This window comes from Phascolarctos cinereus, unplaced genomic scaffold (genome assembly GCF_003287225.1).
Source record: "Phascolarctos cinereus isolate Bilbo 61053 unplaced genomic scaffold, phaCin_HiC Scaffold_4;HRSCAF=312, whole genome shotgun sequence".
In the NCBI taxonomy this organism is placed as follows: Eukaryota; Metazoa; Chordata; class Mammalia; order Diprotodontia; family Phascolarctidae; genus Phascolarctos; species Phascolarctos cinereus.
The window spans coordinates 134212704-134230945 of record NW_027555847.1 but is presented as its reverse complement, the minus strand read 5'-3'; the positions used below and the strand labels follow the sequence as shown (position 1 = coordinate 134230945).

Here is an 18242-nt window from a genome sequence, read left to right as displayed (position 1 = left end):
CCCATCTAAGGAAGTTTAGTTTCATAAGATCCTTTGGGAATTCAGTAAAATGTTTTCTCTAAGGACCTGAACTCCCCAATGGCATTGTAGTGAGGAGTAATGCTGGGGAAACTGAGGTCCTGAAGGTACTTAGTAGACTGCCCCAAAGTTCAGAAGACATCTTCCAGAAGCAAGACTAGAACCAAATATCCTGATTCCTAGTGCATTTAGTGTTCCATATGACCTACGAACTAGGATTTAGGTAGGACTTTATATTTGGTTTTCAGAAACTTAAAATTATTCAGTGAAAAGTTATTATAGTTTTTTGCATACAAGTCTCACTGTAATCATTTAACTTAGTGCTCTCTTACAAGAACTTACGTTCTTATAATTTCATAACAAGAAGGTAGAAGTTGGGTAGGTTCTATTCCTATATACTTAAAGCAGTTATCACTTTGCTTATTTCTTTTACAACCCAGATAATCCTGCTGAAAACCCCTCATTACAGGGAGGAAGTGGGACACAGGAGTTTTCAAAGGATCCACTCCTTTCCCCTCCGCTCTGAGCACATCTAGTTAAGAAAACATTCAAGGACATACCACAGCCTAAGTCATGGCAAGTCTTTAGTTCTTTCACTTCTGAGCTTAGTTCTACATCCCTTGGGTTATCCCAGAAAGTCCCCTGAGGATATTCTGCTTAGGAAAACAGTGAAGGGAAGTTTGGAGCATGGAGGAAGCCCTCAGTCTAGACTGAGAAAAATCCTAGGACTAGAAGAGGTCTTTGATGTGACCAGCCGCCTGAACGGGGACCTTAGCTACTTCCTGTGCATCTGCACTCTGTACATCCTCAAGGAACAGGAATCTTCTAAGAGATGTCATGCATATGTGGCACTGCTCTGAATTCTCAGCACGACTGTGTCTTTTACTGCAAAACCATTTAAACATGGCACATAGTCTTCAGGAGGAAATCTGGCAATGAGCCCAAAAGCAAATTCTTCTACCTCCTGTAGATCCCCTGGGGTGCCCAGCAGCACAGTTGGGAGTATGTAAGAAAGACCAAGACTAAAGTAGGGAGGTAAATACATGCATACTTTTTTTTGGAAGCTGTGGACCAAAGTTCTGTCCTTTTTTTTTTAATCTTCATTCCATTTTGTTTTATTTTTTGCACTTAATGGTGTTTTTTTTCCAATTACATGTAAAAGATAGTTTTCAACATTCATTTTTGTAAGATCGTGAGTTCCAAATTTTTCTCCATCCTTCCCCCCTCCCCAAGACAGCAAGCAATCTGATATAGGTTATACGTGTACAATCCGTTACATACATACTTTATGCCAACCCTTACTGTCTTTAGTTTAAGTCCAAAGTATACCATCTCATCTTTGCTCCTGCCTTTCCCGGTTGTGTATTTACAGATCAATCCTTTGTCATATGGCAGTGTGGTACAAACCTACCGTCTCCCCACCTACAGCTGTTACCCTAAGGACTCCTGGGGCTCACTGTGTAAGAAGCTATTCTTTGGTGAGCTCATCTACCCTTGGAAGCAGAAAGGAGACAAGCAGGACTGAAGGGTGGAAATCAGCCAAATGTGCAAGCCTGAGCCAAAGCAAACGTTTTAACTTGCTGCTCTTGGGCCAGAGGCAGCTTGAAGCCAACAACTGCTGGCTCAGTGCTGCCTGAACTCCTTTGGTGAAGAAACTGAGACTTTAGCAGGGACAGGAGCAAGGTTTAAAGCAGGGAGACCTTGTGGGACCTCTTTTCGTTTTTCTCTTCCCATCTGAGCACTTAGGTAGTATTGACTGGTTGGCGGGAGGGGATGTGGGTTTTAATGAAGTGTTCCATCCTTGATTACATTAGTTCCTCCTGGGCAGGCCAAGGATCAGCAGCTATTTTCAAAGAAAGGTCAGCGTGCTGGGTGCCTCAAGCATAAGATGATGATGTCCCTGTACGGTGGTGTCCATTTGGACCCCATCACGTCTCTCTCCTCTGTCCTACGTGGTCCTTTGTTATAAGCTTAGTTTCTAAGGGTAAGTTTTGTTGTCCATGAGCAGTTGCTGCTGTCAGTCATGACTGTGGTGGGCATGTGTGTTCAGTGTGGGCTGCCTTCCCACTCTACTTAACAGAGTATGTCATTGAACATCTCAGAAGCTGGTGACCAGCATTCAGACTATGTGCTGACAAACATACGGCTTCCTCTCCCCAGGTATGGTAGAAAGTACTTCTCTTTTATATCAGTTCATGTGTTCTTGCTGAAAAACTGACCTTTCCCTTCCCTGAAGCACTCAGGATGGCAGTAGGTATAGTGAGGGGATAAACCTCTGCTCCATTGCTAGAAAGAGATGGCTGCTATAGGACTATTCAGTTTCTCCTTTCACTGTTTTCCTTTTTTCTGAGACTCTCTTCTGATTCAGTTACCACAGTCTATAATTTGTGCCACACACTGTTATCCTAATGGACATCAACTCCTCTTAATGTTAATAAGTGACTCAAGCCTCCAGTTGTCACCATGGCTCTCTAATATTTTCCCTCTTACAGGTGTGTTTGGAATCTTCTATGTTCCTCCTCCCCACATCTATATATACATATATATTTTTACAGAAGTCTTTGTTCTCTTCATTTCAAAGATTGTACTAAAAACATTGTGCAAGATCGATCTTTCCACTTGTCAGAGATTTAAAGGTAATAGGCACCAAATGGAACTTCAAATTCATATTTTTACTATAAGCAGAGCTATAAATTTTGGTTCTCTCCCTGGATACCACCTCCTTTTCATGTTGCCACAGGATTCTGAAATCCTGACTCTCACTTCTATTTGAGTAAAATTTCTCTTTGGAGGATGGAACAGAGAGAACGTCCTTTAAGGATTTTCTGCTCTCTATAATTATAATCTCTTTGGTTAGCTTATATGGTCAGACCTAAAAATATCTCATTTCCTGTGTGTGTGTGTGTGTGTGTGTGTGTGTGTGTGTGTGTGTGTGTGTGGTGTGTTTCCTGCTAAAATAACATTTCCAAGGGCTTTCCAGAAGGGTTTCATCTGAGATGCCCTAAAACAGTCATTTGTAAACTCAACAATTTTGGGAGATCAAAGCCACCACCATGCCTACATTGGTCATGACCCATCCAGCCCTAGAAAACCCACTTAAGATCCACTTAATGGGAGGCTCAGGGGAAATGGCCTAAATCTCTTGCTGATCCAATTAAGCAGAATTTTCTCCAGTTGCTAACATTTCATGGAGATATTAATTTTCAGAATGAGCCACCATGGGGGCCTGGATGATGCAAGTACCTTTTGAAGCCAGGCTTCTCTATATGGACGAATAAAGACAGGTTCCACAGATGACAAACCCACTTCTGTTTGTATTCTGAGTTTACACACACAATGAGCGCTTTACCATTTATCTCCACTGATATGAACTATAGTACTTCTATTGAAATAACTCTTGGATTCCTAGTTAGGATCCTCTAGTCCCTTGTTCCTAACCTTGCATTTACATCTCTGGAGAATCTGAAATAGTTTTTATAGACATCAAGATTGATCATTATATTCTACTGACTTCTTAGGAGGAGATAATTGTCTCCTTAAAAGATATGAACTAGTTAGACTGTAAGCTCCTTGAGGAGAGGAACCATGTCTTAATTTATCTTGACTATGTCAGTGCCTACTAAACTGTCAATCTTAATTAAGCTTGTCGGTGAAGTTAGCATTTGATAAATGTTTGTCTCCTTTGAAAGTCAGACAAAGGAGTTAGCAGAATTGGTTTCATCACATTTATAATGGCAATTAGAAACATAACTAATAGGACCCTTGGTCATCTTTTAGTACTCATGAGCATAAGCAAAGCCCACCATATAAATAATTGCAGCTTATGCATCAGCGTCCGTTGTAGAGAATGAAGACACTGAGAAATTCTACAAAGAAGTAGATGAGATCCTCCAAACCAAGCCAGTACTTTGATACTTAGTGACTTCAGTTAGAAAGATGAGAAGGATGAAAATATATGTTGGAAAACATGATGCATGTTTCTGAACAGATAAGTGGTCAAACGACATGCAGTTTTCAAAAGAGCAGTCAACAACTATATGAAAATCAGTAATAAGAGAAAGACAAGTTAAAACAACTCTGAAGTTTCACCTCATACCAATTAAGTAATCAAATGTTTTAAAAGAGTAAATTTTGGAGGAACTGTGGGGGGGAAGCATACCAGTAAACTATTGTTAGAACTATGAATTGGTCCAACCATTCTGAAAAACAACCTGATATATTATGCAGCTTACACTGTTCATACCCTTAGACTCATGTATCTTACCACTTGATCTATGCTCCTAAAAGGTCCCATACCAAAATATTTATAGTAGCCCTTTTCATTGTAGCAATAAAATTGGAAACAAAGTGTGTGCCCATTGATTAGAGAATGGCTGAACAAATTGTGATATGTGAATGCAATATAATATTATTGCATTGTGAAAAATTCATAGAAATATGGGAGGACTTGTATGAATCAATGCAGAGTGAAGAAAGCAGAATCAGGAAAAAAAATTACACACAATGACTAATAATGTAAATGGAAACTGTAAAAGATATCAAAATTCAGATTAAATATAATGATCAATCTTGATTCCAGAGGATTGATGATGAAAAACACTTTCCTTCTCTTAGTAGAGAGGTAATAGACTATGGGTACAAAATGTTACATACACCATCCTGTAGCTGTTGGATTGGAATTTTACTTAGCTGTTTTTCTTTATTATGAGAAAGGGTTTTATGGGAACGCTTACTGGAAAATTATTAGTATAAAAAAATCATCAATAAAACATTGAGAAATGACAGGTTTGAAAAACCATAAAGGCCAAAGGTCAGAAGCGTAATACTTTTATGTTAATAAATCAGTAAACATTTATTAAGTGCCTGCTGTGTGTGAGATGCAAGTCCCCCCCCCCCATGAGAAGGCAGTGATCCAGGAGGGATGAATGAAACTATGAGCTATGCTTTGCAAGGGGTAGTTACCCAAGATGGACAGGTCATAGTGGAGAGTTCTGACAAAAGATCATCTGCTGGAAAAGGAAATGGCAAACCACTCCAAGAAGAACCCCATGGACAGTATTAAAGTGCACAACATCAGAAGATGAGCCTCTCAGGTCCAGGACCTGGTGTGCTATGGTTCATGGGGTCACAAAGAGGCAGACTGGCTGAATAACAACCTGCCAGGCACTGTACTAAGTGCTAGGGATACAAAGAAAGATGTGAGACAGTCATTGACCTCAAGGAGATGACCATCTAATGTGGAAAGACAATGCATAAAAAAAAAACCTGAGAAGTGGGAGTTGGGGGGGGGGAAGAGATAGGGGAGAAGGTGACCTAGCATAATGAAGTCTTGGAGCCAGAGTGGAAAGTGGTCTGAGGATGTGAGTTTTACAGTTGATTTTTATATTGCAGAGCAATGGATTCCCTAATGCTCATGAGGTCCAGAAAAGGGGACAGATGGAAATGACGACGTGAATTCTCTGGGTGCCCTCTTTAAATGGGGGAGGACCTGAGAGGAACTCTCCAATGTCCTCTCCAATCAGAGAGAGGGAGGGGCCCCAGGGGCAGGTAGTGCTGAGGAGGTGTGATTTTTCAGAGTTGATTTTATCTTGCAAAATGCCATGAATACTGTCCCCAAGAAAGGAGGGAGGGAAGGAAAGGAAAGGATTTATTAAGCACCTGTGTGCCAAACACTGTGTCAAGTCCTTTGTAAATATTATCTAATTCAGTCTTCACAACAACTCCAAGAGGTAGGTAAGGTATTAGATAAGGCAAGCACTGAACCATATAACAAAATTTGATTCACTGTATTTTAACAGACTGGGTATAGATTTGGGAGTCAAATCAGAAGTAGTTCTCTTCTCATCCAGTCATGCAGTCAGACACTGACTAGAAGGAGAAACAGGCAAAATAACATCAAATTAGAAGAAAAGATAAAGGGAAAATGACAGCTATAAATCTGACCTATTCAAATCACTGATGTTGCAAAAAAGGGAAATGGAAAAATGTAAATGTTATGACTTGATTATAATTTCCTGCAAAAACTTATCTGATTTAAAACAGTTACCACAACCGGGAGGCCAAAAGAGCCACAAAACTACTTTAACCAATAACATGATCTCTTTGGCACAGTGCCTTGTGTTTAATAAATGCTTTTTCACTAAGTTACTCCTTGACACGTGTAAAAACGTGGAGCCAAAAGCAATATCAATTTAGAATATAAACTCTTTTGTTAGAATACTACAAAAGATGGTGGAAAATTATAAACAGTATTACTGTGTCCTCTGCTCAGAATTTATTAGGAGGAGGTAAGCAGGCAAGCTTGACTTATAAAATTGTATAGTGTTTTTTAATTGAGTTCAAGCTTCTTCCTGAAACAAATACCTATATTTTAAAATAATATTTTTTTTTCTAGTGGAGCTGTATGACTTTAACTCATAGAATGCCATAATCACTGAAGAAGTGAAGTTAAAATTAAAGGACATTGGAGAAATACATGGTGGTCATGGGCAGACCACACACCAAGAATTCCACAGGATAAACATAAAGCCATCACAGAAATACATGACTGGAAAAGAAAGTGGGCCAAATGTGAGTGAGGGATAACTAATAGATGGCCTGTATGCTTCCATACTACATCAAAGAGATCTAGAAAAAGCCGCTAGCATCCCCTATAGAGAATTTATAGAAGGATGTGTCCTAAAACAGGATGAAAAGGCATAGATTGGTTATGATCATCATCACTGGGGGAAGTACCTACAGCAGGGAGATCACACCTGTATCAAAATACCCAAGAGTCACCTCATATGACAACAAAAAGTGATGACAATGAGGACAAGTGAGGTCAGCATCCTCAGTGCAGAGCTCATTAATGAAACAGGCAGGAGGCCAGCAAATAGATGGAAAATAGAACACATTTTTCAAAATTTCCATAATCTATTTTTATAACCGGTGACAGAGGAATCATCATACGTAAATCCTAGTGCCTCAGTCCCCGATGTTAAGAAGATAGTCGTGCAGAGCAACACTAGACCAGATTGTGAATATATTCAAGAAATCTAATAGTAAAGCAACCATGAAAGCACTGAAGGATTGTTTAATAAGATAGCCTAGGTAGGGGAACATACCAAAACAATGGAAAAAACAAACAAACATGGACTGCATTATTATCCAAAAAGATGATTAAGACCATTAATAACTAGCAAGCTACATGTATACTTTCTCATCTTTCTACAATCTTTAATGGACTGTTCTATGCATATATAAAGAATATCTTTGTTGAATATTATAAGGGTATAGACAAATTTTCACAAATGTTTCTGTAAGGCAGACAATCATCTGTCAGTTCTATTGAATAAAAGGTGCAGAGAATGCAAGATCGTATTTCAGATTTTTTGTTGTTTCAGAAAAGCATTTGACTTGATAGATCAATAAGGGGACTCATTCATGTGCATGTTAAAATCATGCAAAAACCCTTAATAAATGCAACTACAAAGATAACTTCAATAACATCATTAAGATCAAGAGTGACACAAATGGAGAAATAAATGCTTGGCAAAGGCATTTGCCACTGCACAGAAGGTGTATTGTGCAAGGTCCAATAAATGGAAGAGAATTTTCCCCTTTAGTTAGTGAGATATTCCTCTTTGCAAATCATATTATAATCCAGATCATTACCTCATCAGTGAGACCCATGCTTTCCCAAAAGAGACTGCCTCAGAAATTCATATAGGAAAAACTAAATGGGTCAAAATTCCCATTGTCTTGACTATGATATATAGTTAGGTGACTAGACCATTAAGTTGGTGGGTGTGTGTGTGTGTGTGTGTGTGTGTATCTGCAACATGGATTGCAGATGGATAGTAAATTGGCTCAAAATTGAATGGGAGTACAAAGACAGCATATTGGACAGGAAGAAGAGAACAGGATGGATTGCTTTTGGGGAATTTTGCAGTTCTTTTAATGATCCCAAGCTACTCCACAGCATAAACACTATTTTCTTACATAAATGTTTTCCCTGTGATACAATGTCATTAATCATGGAACACCAAAATGTTAAAAGAGTCGAAGTTGCAGATGACCCAAAAGACGGTGGACACAAGTAGGCTGCTGCATTTGTGCCCTGTGTGCAAGACATGGCATAAAAGATATATCACTGAGGAAATTCACGACTGGAGATGGAGTTGGGCTTGTCGTGGGATAGGATCAAGGGTGGTACCCAGAAAATGTAAAAAGACTGACAAAAAAACCTAGCATGTTGGGTGAATCCTTTGTGGAACATGTGTGGGAAAATATCGACAAGAACTGAACAGATAAAAAGGCCACGAAGAGGTCAAAGTCTGCATCAGTGGTCCTTGGAAGCAGGGATCCTGGATTCTCTTTTGAGTCTGCAATAACCTGGGAGTAGATCATTTTTCTCAGCCTCCATTGCTTCATTTGTAAAAAGAGCAAATGTGGAAATTGAGCTCCTTGGAAGCCCTTTGAGGTCTAGTAGGAAGCTTTAAGTATAAGGACTTTTATTAATTTAATAGTATTAAAAGTTTATTTTGAAGAAAATACTGATCTTGCTTTGAGTTGCTCAGTCTCTTGCACCCTCCTGTACTCTTAACAGAGGCAGTCCTTTAGGTTCCTGCATCCTTCCAACTGCCCTAGCAGTTCCCATCGGATTCATTTGTTCCTTTTTAGTGTATGTGAAAAATGGTGAAAACAACATGATCAGCTCTTGATGTCTCCATGCAAGAAAATTCCTCCCACATTCTCCTGTTGTTTTCCCACAATCCCGTGGATGCTGTTGAGAGCTTGATGTAAAAGCAAGGTTACTCTTTTGACTAGTGAAATTTTCCATTCTGCCAACTAAATGAATACCCCTGAGAAGGTGTACCCAGTGGGTTACCAGGCTCTAGAGTAGTCACTTCTTTTGGTCACAATAGATGTAGGTGTTTGTTCAGAAAGGAAACACTTGTCAGCCCAGCCCTGGACCTTCTATCCTTCTAGGAGACTGGTCTCTTCTCTGTTGCCTCTCTTGTCTCGTGGGTATTGACAGTAGGAAAACCCCCACGCAAGAAGCTTGCTGTTCTAATTGCTCATATGTGTGGGAAGCATAGGTCACATTTCGCTGCTTAGCATCAGAATGCTGTTGAGTCAGTACCCCACGGTGCATGATCTTATTCTGGAATGAGGGGAGAAACACTCCTTCAGTGTCCTTAGTTTCAGCTAGGGGGGAGGGGTTGGAGGGGAACACTTTCTAATTCCAAGTTCATCTTCCAAAATCATCTTGTCCATTGCCAAGTGCATGATGAACAGAGCCCCTATAAAATGTAGGTGCTGTTTAGTCCATAAAGCTTTTTAAAATGACAATTAGCATATATCCAAAAGAAATGAGATTGAGCAAAAGAAATCAGAATAAGGATAAGAACTTTGCTATAACTGTTATGTGCTACCCTCCTGGTACACTTGGGACTGACTTCCCACCTGGTGTTTTCTCAAGGAAGGATTCTGATTCCCCAGTTTCTGTCTGCCACAGTACCCCAACCCAAGCTTTGTATTCTTAGAAACTTAACTTTGTTGTTTCTCTATGAGGACCAAATTAACCATTGAGATGAACAAAATGGAGAGTGGTCATTGAGATGGGGGGAGTATTGGGGGAGCACTTTCTAATATGGGAAAGGGAGTCACTCCCCTGCTTTCCTACCTTTCATCAGAAACTAAGCATGTCTCAGTCTTCTGAGAAGCCCACAGGTTGATCACTGTAACTCCCAGGTTTGGCCCCAGGAGGGAAAGAGGCATTTAGCATCACAAATGTCTTCTTCCGCAGACACGCCTAGCCAAGTTGTGGAACACAAAGAGTATTCTGGATTGCACTTGATGTCTTCATGGTTCACTGTGTTAACCAATCACCTTTTGATTTAACCTTCTTTTCCTTACATGAGAATAAAGTTTTTGTAAATTGTTTTGGAGGGTGGTTATTTGTGCTTTGCTGGTCTTGGTAAGAGAAAGGTAAGAGAAAGTAGTGAGTATGCCTCATACCATTTCTCCCCTACGCACCCCATAGCCCAGGACTGGCTGTCTGGAGATGAAGTAAGGAAGCTGTGGTCCTCAGACAGAAACAGTTCTCCATCTCATGTCCCTCCTCTCACCAGATATGGTAGCTGTTGGTGTCATGGATCACACCCTCTCCATCAGTGCATTTAATCCTGCTGTAATATGATCTGGGGTGTATCAAAGGGGAACTTTAGGTGCCTTCCCCTACTCTAGTAGGGAATGACCTCTTAGAAGCTTGAAACCCCTTTGTTCATAATTTCTTAAACCTTTCTCATTTAACATGTACCAAGAGCATTCTCTAAGAAGCATCCAGATACCAATACCCAAGCCGATAACTAGCCAGATATTTAATACATACCAGATACCTTCTTCAGACACTAAACAAATCTGCTCTAGCCCCTGGCTTTTCCCTGTCCCTTCCCTAGTTGGCCTGAATCCAGGTTTCCTGGGGAGGGAGAACTTGCATATTGTACATGAATTCTGGGAGACAGCTGGAATTTATTGTTACTTTTTTTAAAGGCTGCTCAAAGTTTATTAGTTTCTGTTGAGTACAAAGTAAACAAGTTACTGAGGCTGCTGGAAAACACACAGGTGATTCAGATAGTAAAAAAAAAAAACCAATAACAGTTTTTTTTTACTCTTTTTTTGGTGTTTTGCTTTCATTTTCCTTTAAAAAACACACCTACACACAAAACACAACTACTTCTACACTTAAACAGCCTGTCTATTCTAAGGGAATAGGTGAGAGAGAGGTGTATGGGACAAGTGAAAGTTTCTCATGCAAGATGTAAGCTATGCTCCATAAATGTAGTAAGGCTTCAGCATGAGCTGGGCCTAAGTTTCACTTTCATTTCTGGGGAAGGGGGTTGTGCACCAGCTGCCTGCCCACCCCCCCTTGTTTTGTAACCACCCCCTCTGTTGTTTTGTGCCTTAACTTTACCAAATAAGGCAATCCTCTAGCTCCCAAGCTAGTTTTGAGTAAAATGTATCTCTTGGGTTCTAAATATAGACTGTGAGGTCTCTTGCCTCAATTATGAGGATAAAGAGATTGAGACAAACAGGTGGGGAGGGGGGCTTTTTGGAGTGGTTAGTCTGAGACTATGTATACCGCTTGCTGTGGTTTGTGCTTCACCTCTGCACCAGTCTGCCCTGGGTAGGAGACGCCCAACCCCTGAGACTTGCTAGAATAAAACCTTCTGTTTTCTACCTGGAGATACCTCTGAGTTTTTATTTGGGTAAGTGGTCTCTATTCCACTCAAAGGGAAGGAGGGGAAGGGAGGGGAAAATGGCCTCTGATGCCTAGCACACTTCAGAAGGGGGGGGCAGCGAGGAGAGTGCTGCTGCTCATGCAGAAGGCCCAGCACTGGTCTTGCTGGGCTCACTGACAGGCTGCTTCCTCATGGCCTCCCGAGCCAGGTTACAGGTGATCGTTCCGTGAGCAACCTGGGAAGTTCCAGAGTGCTTTGGGGATTCCCATACAGTTGTCATTGATGGGGTGCTTTGGTGCTTATGTTTGGGTGCTTGTACTTGTGCCCCAATTTCTCCCTAGTCTCAGAAACACTGTCTCTGACAACCACTCCCCAGCCCAAGGACACTGTGCCTAGCAGTTATTCATGCATGGGCCTCAGCACGACCCTTGTCTCTCTCGCTGGTACAGCTACACAGAGCTGGGCTGCTCAGGCCCCAGCCCTCAGATCATGTCCCTGGAAGCCTCGCAATTCCTTAGTAAGTTCCTGTGTTGTGAGAAAGCTTTCCCTTGTTGCAGAACATTCTCCCATCGAGACAGAGGGAGAGGGGTGCCTAGCCCAGCCCAAGGAGTTTTGTCCTTGGCCAGCCCAAGGACTCCTCCTCCTGCCAGACTCCAAAGATCCATACCTCTGTCATCTCCCTCCCTGTCCGGTATACTCCCTGTACTTTCCCATCCATAGCCCCCAAAGACACCTGCACCTTTGGATTACCTCATCAGTGTCCCTGGCATTACTTTCCCATGCTCTTTTCCATATAAACCCTAGCTGCATTCTCAGTCTCTTGCAGGATCCTTTAAGAATCCTTGCCCGCTGAAAAGCGTAACAATAAACTTTGCCACCTTGAATTAAAGAATGCTTGAGTCTGTGAATTCATTGCAGACGGCCCGTCCTGTATTCCAATCTTTGAGGGGTCACAACCTCTCAACTTCTTACACCACAACATCATGAATGGATGACAGGACTTCCTGAAGAAACAGCTTGCCTATCATTGGTCTGGGTCTGATTTGAGAAGACCAGGATGATGGGGGATCACTTCCCCAGAATTCTCAGCACTTCCTCAGAAGCTGTTACTGGAAGTGGAGCCCAGAGGCCTTCAGTAGTAGTCATGGGGTGCTATGAGTGGGCTGCAGGGGACAAACACGGGTGACCTGGCTCAGGGGAAGGGGGTGCTAGTCCACAGAGCCCATTTGTAAAGGAGCTCATGGGTAGATATTCTATGGCAACGAAAATGCGAGAGTTCTTTGGGTTTGACCTGTTATTTCTTACTAGGAGCAGTTTAGCATATTGCCTACATATGATTAGAATTAGACCTAAGTCAGAGAAGCAGAATTGCCCTTCCCATATATTGTCCTGATCCATTTTTCCTTTTTAGGAGCATGCAACTGGGGTTAGGGAAGGGAGTCCCACATCTAGGAAGGACTCTGCCCTGTTGCTGCTTCCTAAGTATAAGCCTGTCTGGGCAGAACACAGCTAGGTCCCTCTGACTACCCCAACATAGGTCCAGTTAATATTGCCTAATCTAATGTGATGTGAGAAACTTGGACTCCCTTCCTGTACCAGCAGGCCTTCTTCCATTGGAGGCAGTGGAGTCCCCTATAATGCACAACCTCTGAACTGCCTAGGGCCAGGGACCTGAATATAGGTCCAGGCTTAGAAGCAGAAGGGGAACAGAAGTGATTGCATGAAAGATCATGAGAGTTATTCTGTACCTTCCCTTTGGATCCCTCCCAAATACCTGCTTCTTAGCCCTGATCCTCTGGATCAAAGAATTCCATAAAAGCTTTCTTTAAGACCTGCCCAGATTGAATCAGGAACCAATAGGACAGGCTTTATGCTCTTCTCTTTCCCAGTTTGGAAACACAGCCCTCCTTGTCCTCTGAAGAGCCAAGCTGAACAACCAAAAAGTAAGCCCAATCTAGTCACTGCCACAGCATTCATATCCTCCTTGTTCATGTCAGGAGTGTAGGGTTAGTGAAGGGATCTTCGCCACTTTCTAGTTCTGTGACCTCATGGAGCAAGTCGCTTCCCTTCTCTTGACTTCAGTGCCCTCATCTTTAAAAGTAAAGTGCTTAGATCAGAGACCTCTAAAGTCCTATGACTCTAGGAATGGGATACGCCAGTGTAGGGTGAAGTGGGGACTGTGTGGAATCCAACAGCTAGCTCTAAAGTGTGAGCCTCTGTCTCAAGTGGGAAGGATGCCCATATTCTTCTCCTGGATTTAGAGCTGGAAGGGACATTGGAGGCCATGGAGTACAACCTCCTCATTTTACAGATGAAGAAACTGAGGTACACAGTAGTTAAATGACTTGCTCAAGGTTGAACATCTATTTTCTGAGGCAAAATTAAGCTTTGCCGTTTTCACCCACTGTACCACAGAAGTTTCAAGGGGAGAAGAAAATATGTAAAGCCCTTCATGCCCTGCTTTTATCCTTATGGAGTTGGCCGTATGAGGTGGGACCAGGATAATAGCAATTGCATACCCTGCATAAGTAAAACACTTTTCTTCCTCAAGAGCATTTACATCCATCATCTCATTTGCTTTCCCTTGCTGGGATTCAATTTCCCCATCTCTAAAACGAAGGAGTTAGGCTAAACAATCTCTCAAGTCCCTTCCTGCTTTAGCATTTTTGTTTAGAGCCATTTTTTTAAAACAAGTATTTGGAGGGGTTTGGGGGAGAGCTCAAGCAAGTTACTGCTTTTACTCCCTCTGCTCTAGCATTTTAAGATTCCCTGCAAGATGACCTCTAAGGTCCTTTCTAGTGCTCAAAATTATGACTATGACACAGTGAACCTAAACAAATCCTGCAAAATAGGGACTTAATCTGTTTTATAGATGAGAAAATTTGAGAAACTAGATGATCTGTCCCAGGTCTCACAGCTAGTTATTGGCAAAACTGGGATTAGAAGCCAGGTCTCCTTACGCTGCATACAGTGATTGTCATTACAGCACACCACCTCAGGACTTGCCTTTTCTTTCTTTCTTTTTTTTTTTTGGCCGAGGCAACTGGGGATAAGTGACTTACCCAGGGTCACACAGCTAGTAAGTGTCAAATGTCTGAGGTTGGGTTTGAACTCAGGTCCTCCTGACTCCAAGGCCTGAGCGGACTTGCCTTTTCCCTCTGGGGTGATGATCTTGACCACAGAAAACCTGCTCCCTTCTGCCTGATGCTGAGGGGTAGTGGAACTTGGGAGACTTTAAAGGGAAAAGGACCCTGAGGAGCTGCACATCTGCCTGCAATAACTGCGTCAGCTGGTGGCAGCGTTCTGAGTCCAAGACTCCAGTCCATCCTGGTGAAAAGTGTACTTGCATTCTCCTCACTGTGAGCCCCTTTCCCCCTCCCCAAATGCTGTGAATGCAGCAGTATCTTCTGGGTCTGTGGCATTCTTCTTCCCTGGGGCCACTGGCAGAACTAGTTTTTTTCCCCTTTGGCCACACTGGGCAGATGGTGTGATTCCCACCCACGCCAGCCTGATGAGGGTTAGAGTGAGCTTCAGTACCCTACAGGGGCCTGGCAATGATGAGAGAGCAAGGCTCCTCATCAAAGGCCCTGATAGCGCTAGGTGTGGAGTTTTCTAACAAAGAGAAAGAATCTCTAGGGGCTGAGAAGGGGAGGAGAAGAGCTAGCATGCTCCAGGCATCTATGAATATTTCATTAAATAAAAACTAGAGTGAAGTTGGGTGGGAGGGCAGTGCTGAATAAGTGATGGGATCCTTTAGGGAAATGCCATTCCCTGGACTGTTCTGAACTGTGGATGTAGGGGCTGAGGGACGTGGAGAGAGGGAGGTGGTTGGGTGACCCTAAGAGGCCTCTGTGTTTCAGTTTCCCATGCATGCAAACTGCAAAATCTTCCAGTTCATAGTTAAAGTGAAGACGGAATTGGAGCATGGTGAGGCTGGCCAAGGCAGCACATCAGAAGTCTGTTTTTTCAGGTGACGAGCATTTATTAAGCACTTACTATATGTCAACTAGGTGCTGGGATAGGAACACAAAGAATGGGTAACCAAGGTCATTGAATAGAGATGATCCAGTAGTCTAGGAAATCATTCTGCCAGAGAGTGAGAAGGTTCTTTCCCTAAAGCATTCACATGGTTCTCATGTGCCCAGGGTCAATAATTAAAGTTCAGGATGGCCACCTAAGGCTAGCCCTCAACTCCTGGCCCGCACCATGGCTGCCTCCAATCAAAGCTGTACTAGGGACACAGCTGAAGTCCCTCTTTGTGTCAGTGATCATAGATAAGAGGTGCTTTACCAGGGTGATGCCCTTCTTCCCTGCTTTTCTAATCATCCTAAAATACTGCTTTCAACATTTTGTTTCCCTGCTCAAAACACTTTCATGATTTCCCATTGCTTACAGGATCAAATCCAAACCCTTTAGTCAGACATTCAAGGTCCTCCTCAATTTAGTCCCAACCTATCCGTTATTCATTAATATGTTCAACACACATAACTAACCTTCCCAAACCTGACTAGTCAGATTGGTCCACTAAGAACACTTTGTTCATGCCTGCTTCCATACTTTCATTTCTTCCTGAAATTCCTTCTCTACTCTGCTTCACTTGTCCAAAGCCTATCCCATCTTTCAAAACCTGGTTTACATCCTTCATACCTCAGGAAGCCTTTCATAATCCCCCTATCCCACAATAATCTCTCCTTCCTCTGAATTCATATAGCATATTCTGTTTATCCAACTCATTTGTTACTCTTTTATGTAGGTTGTATGTAACTTATGTAGGTTATGTTTATATCCACATGGGTTTGTCTTTGGTTCACAAGGAGGCATGAATAGATATCTCTGGAATCTTGTCTGCCCCATTCTCCAAGGACAATTTTGATTCTTGCCTGAAAGAGAGCATGAGATTGGGACCACAAGGCTGGCCATTCTGCTTGCCTCAGATTAGAACCTAACTAGTACTAGACTAGAATTATAACCCGTTTGACCTCCTAAATACTGTTAGTGTAGGGGAAAATGATTTTTAGGTTCAAACTGCTTTGCTGGGTGCTATTCCTTAAAGGGCAAGAAGTGCCTCGAGCTATATCCAAAAATGATTCACTTCCCACCAAATGTTAGTTATAAAAAGACCATTGTAAATGGCGAATAGTTAATAAATCCATTTACCCAAGCAATGCACACAAATCAGAGAATTTGTACAGATTAAAAAATAACAGGTAATACACCAAGTGAATGAGCTCTCCTACTGGGAAGAACATATCTCAGCTCCTTAATCCCAAGAAATTCCCAAAAGCCTCTAAGGAGGCAACCTGGAAATTAGGGATATTCAATCAATCAATAAACATTTATTAAGCATTTACTATGTGCCAGGTGCTGTGCAAGGCATTAGGGATACAAATAGAGGCAAAAGACAGTGTCTGCCCTTGAGGAGCTTACAATCTAATGGGGAGACTCAATGTAAACAAATATATACAAAGCAAGCTACATTTAGGATAAGTGGGAAATAATTAACAGAGGGAAGGCATTGGAATTAACGGGGATTGGGGAAGGCTTCCTGTAGAAGGTGGGATTTTAGCTGAGAGTTAAAGGAGACCAGGGAGGTCAGTAGTCAGAGCAGAGAAGGGAGAGTATTCCAGGCATGGGGGCCAGCCAAAGAGAATGCCCAAAGCAGAGAGATTTTCAGTCTGTTTGACTCTTCGTCACCCCATTGGGGTTTTCTTGGCAAAGATACTGGAATGGTTTGACATTTCCTTCTCCAGCTCATTTTACAGATGAGGAAACTGAGGCAAACAGGGTTAAGTGACTTGTTCAGAGTCACATAGTAAGTATCTAAGGTTGGATTTAAATTTAAGAAGGTGAGTCTTCCTGACTCCAGACCTAATACTCTATCCACTGTGCCATCTAGCTGCCCCCAGAGCCAAGAGATGGAATACCTTGTTCTTAGAACAGCCAGGAGGCCACTGTCACTGGAGAGAAACGTACTTGTTAGGGAGTAAGGTGTAAGAAGACTGGAAAGGTAGAAGGGGACTAGGTGATGAAGGGCTTTGAATGCCAAACTAGGCATTTTGTAATTGCTCCTGGAAACAATAGGAAGCCACTGGAGTTTATTGAGTAGGGAAAGGGGGGACAGAGAAGGGTATGTGTGTAACATGATTGGACGTGTGCTTTAGGAAAATCACTCTAGTGGCTGAATAAAGGATGGATTGGACTGGGGAGAGACTTGAGGTAGGCAGACCCACCACCAGACACCATCACAGCTATTGCAGTGATGCAAGGGTGAAGGCCTGCACCAGAATGGTGACAGTGTTAGAGGAGAGAAGGGGGCTTATTCCATCGTGAATTGATGGGCCTTGGCAACAGCTTAGATGTGGGAAGTGAGAAATAGTGAAGAATCCAGGATGACACTTACTAGCTGTGTGACCCTGGGCAAGTCACTTAACCCAAATTGCCTAAAAGAAAAAAAGAAGAAGAAGAAGAAGAAGGACTGAGAAAAGGCCATATTGAAGCACTGGCTTTACTTCTACATCAGTGGTGGCAGACTCAAATAGAAAACCACATATTAACAGTATCTTTTTTTGTTGTATTTTTATTTATTTTGATAAACCTTTTTTTTCTCTCTCTGGGGGCAGTTCTTCTTGAAGAGACCCTGGAACCAAGCATATCCTTTCTCCAAGCCAGAAGCAAAGACTCTCAAACTCTCACCAACTCTGCCCCTTATGCAGGCATGTAGCATCAAATAATCATTTTCTTCATCAAAGAGGAGAGTCTTCTGCAAATACATCAGACTTGAACTCTGGCAGATATGAACTCATATTGTAGTTATTTTTTTTTCCATGTGTATATTCGTTGTGTCCTCAATTAGATTGTAAACTCTTTGTGGTAGGGTAGAGGTTCTCATGGCCACATGTCCCATTAGTCTAGTGACTTGGCATTCAGAGAATTTGTCCAATCTTCTGAGCAAAAACAATGAAGATAGGGCAGGGTAGGACTTCTCAGAAGGCAATG

The 18242-nt window shown here is 42.2% G+C and overlaps 1 protein-coding gene across 5 annotated transcripts in view; it reads left to right on the top strand.

Moving 5' to 3' along the window:
* The window catches only part of PIGQ (phosphatidylinositol glycan anchor biosynthesis class Q), a 67377-nt gene extending 56127 nt beyond the window's left edge, over positions 1–11250 (top strand). For all 5 annotated transcript variants that reach the window (XM_021006721.2, XM_021006720.2, XM_021006719.2 and 2 more), the window contains one exon: positions 1391–11250. In XM_021006721.2, the coding sequence (XP_020862380.1) occupies positions 1391–1543 (153 nt within the window). In that variant the 3' untranslated portion in view covers positions 1544–11250. The remainder of the gene's footprint in view (positions 1–1390) is intronic.
* Positions 11251–18242: the final 6992 nt, after the last annotated feature.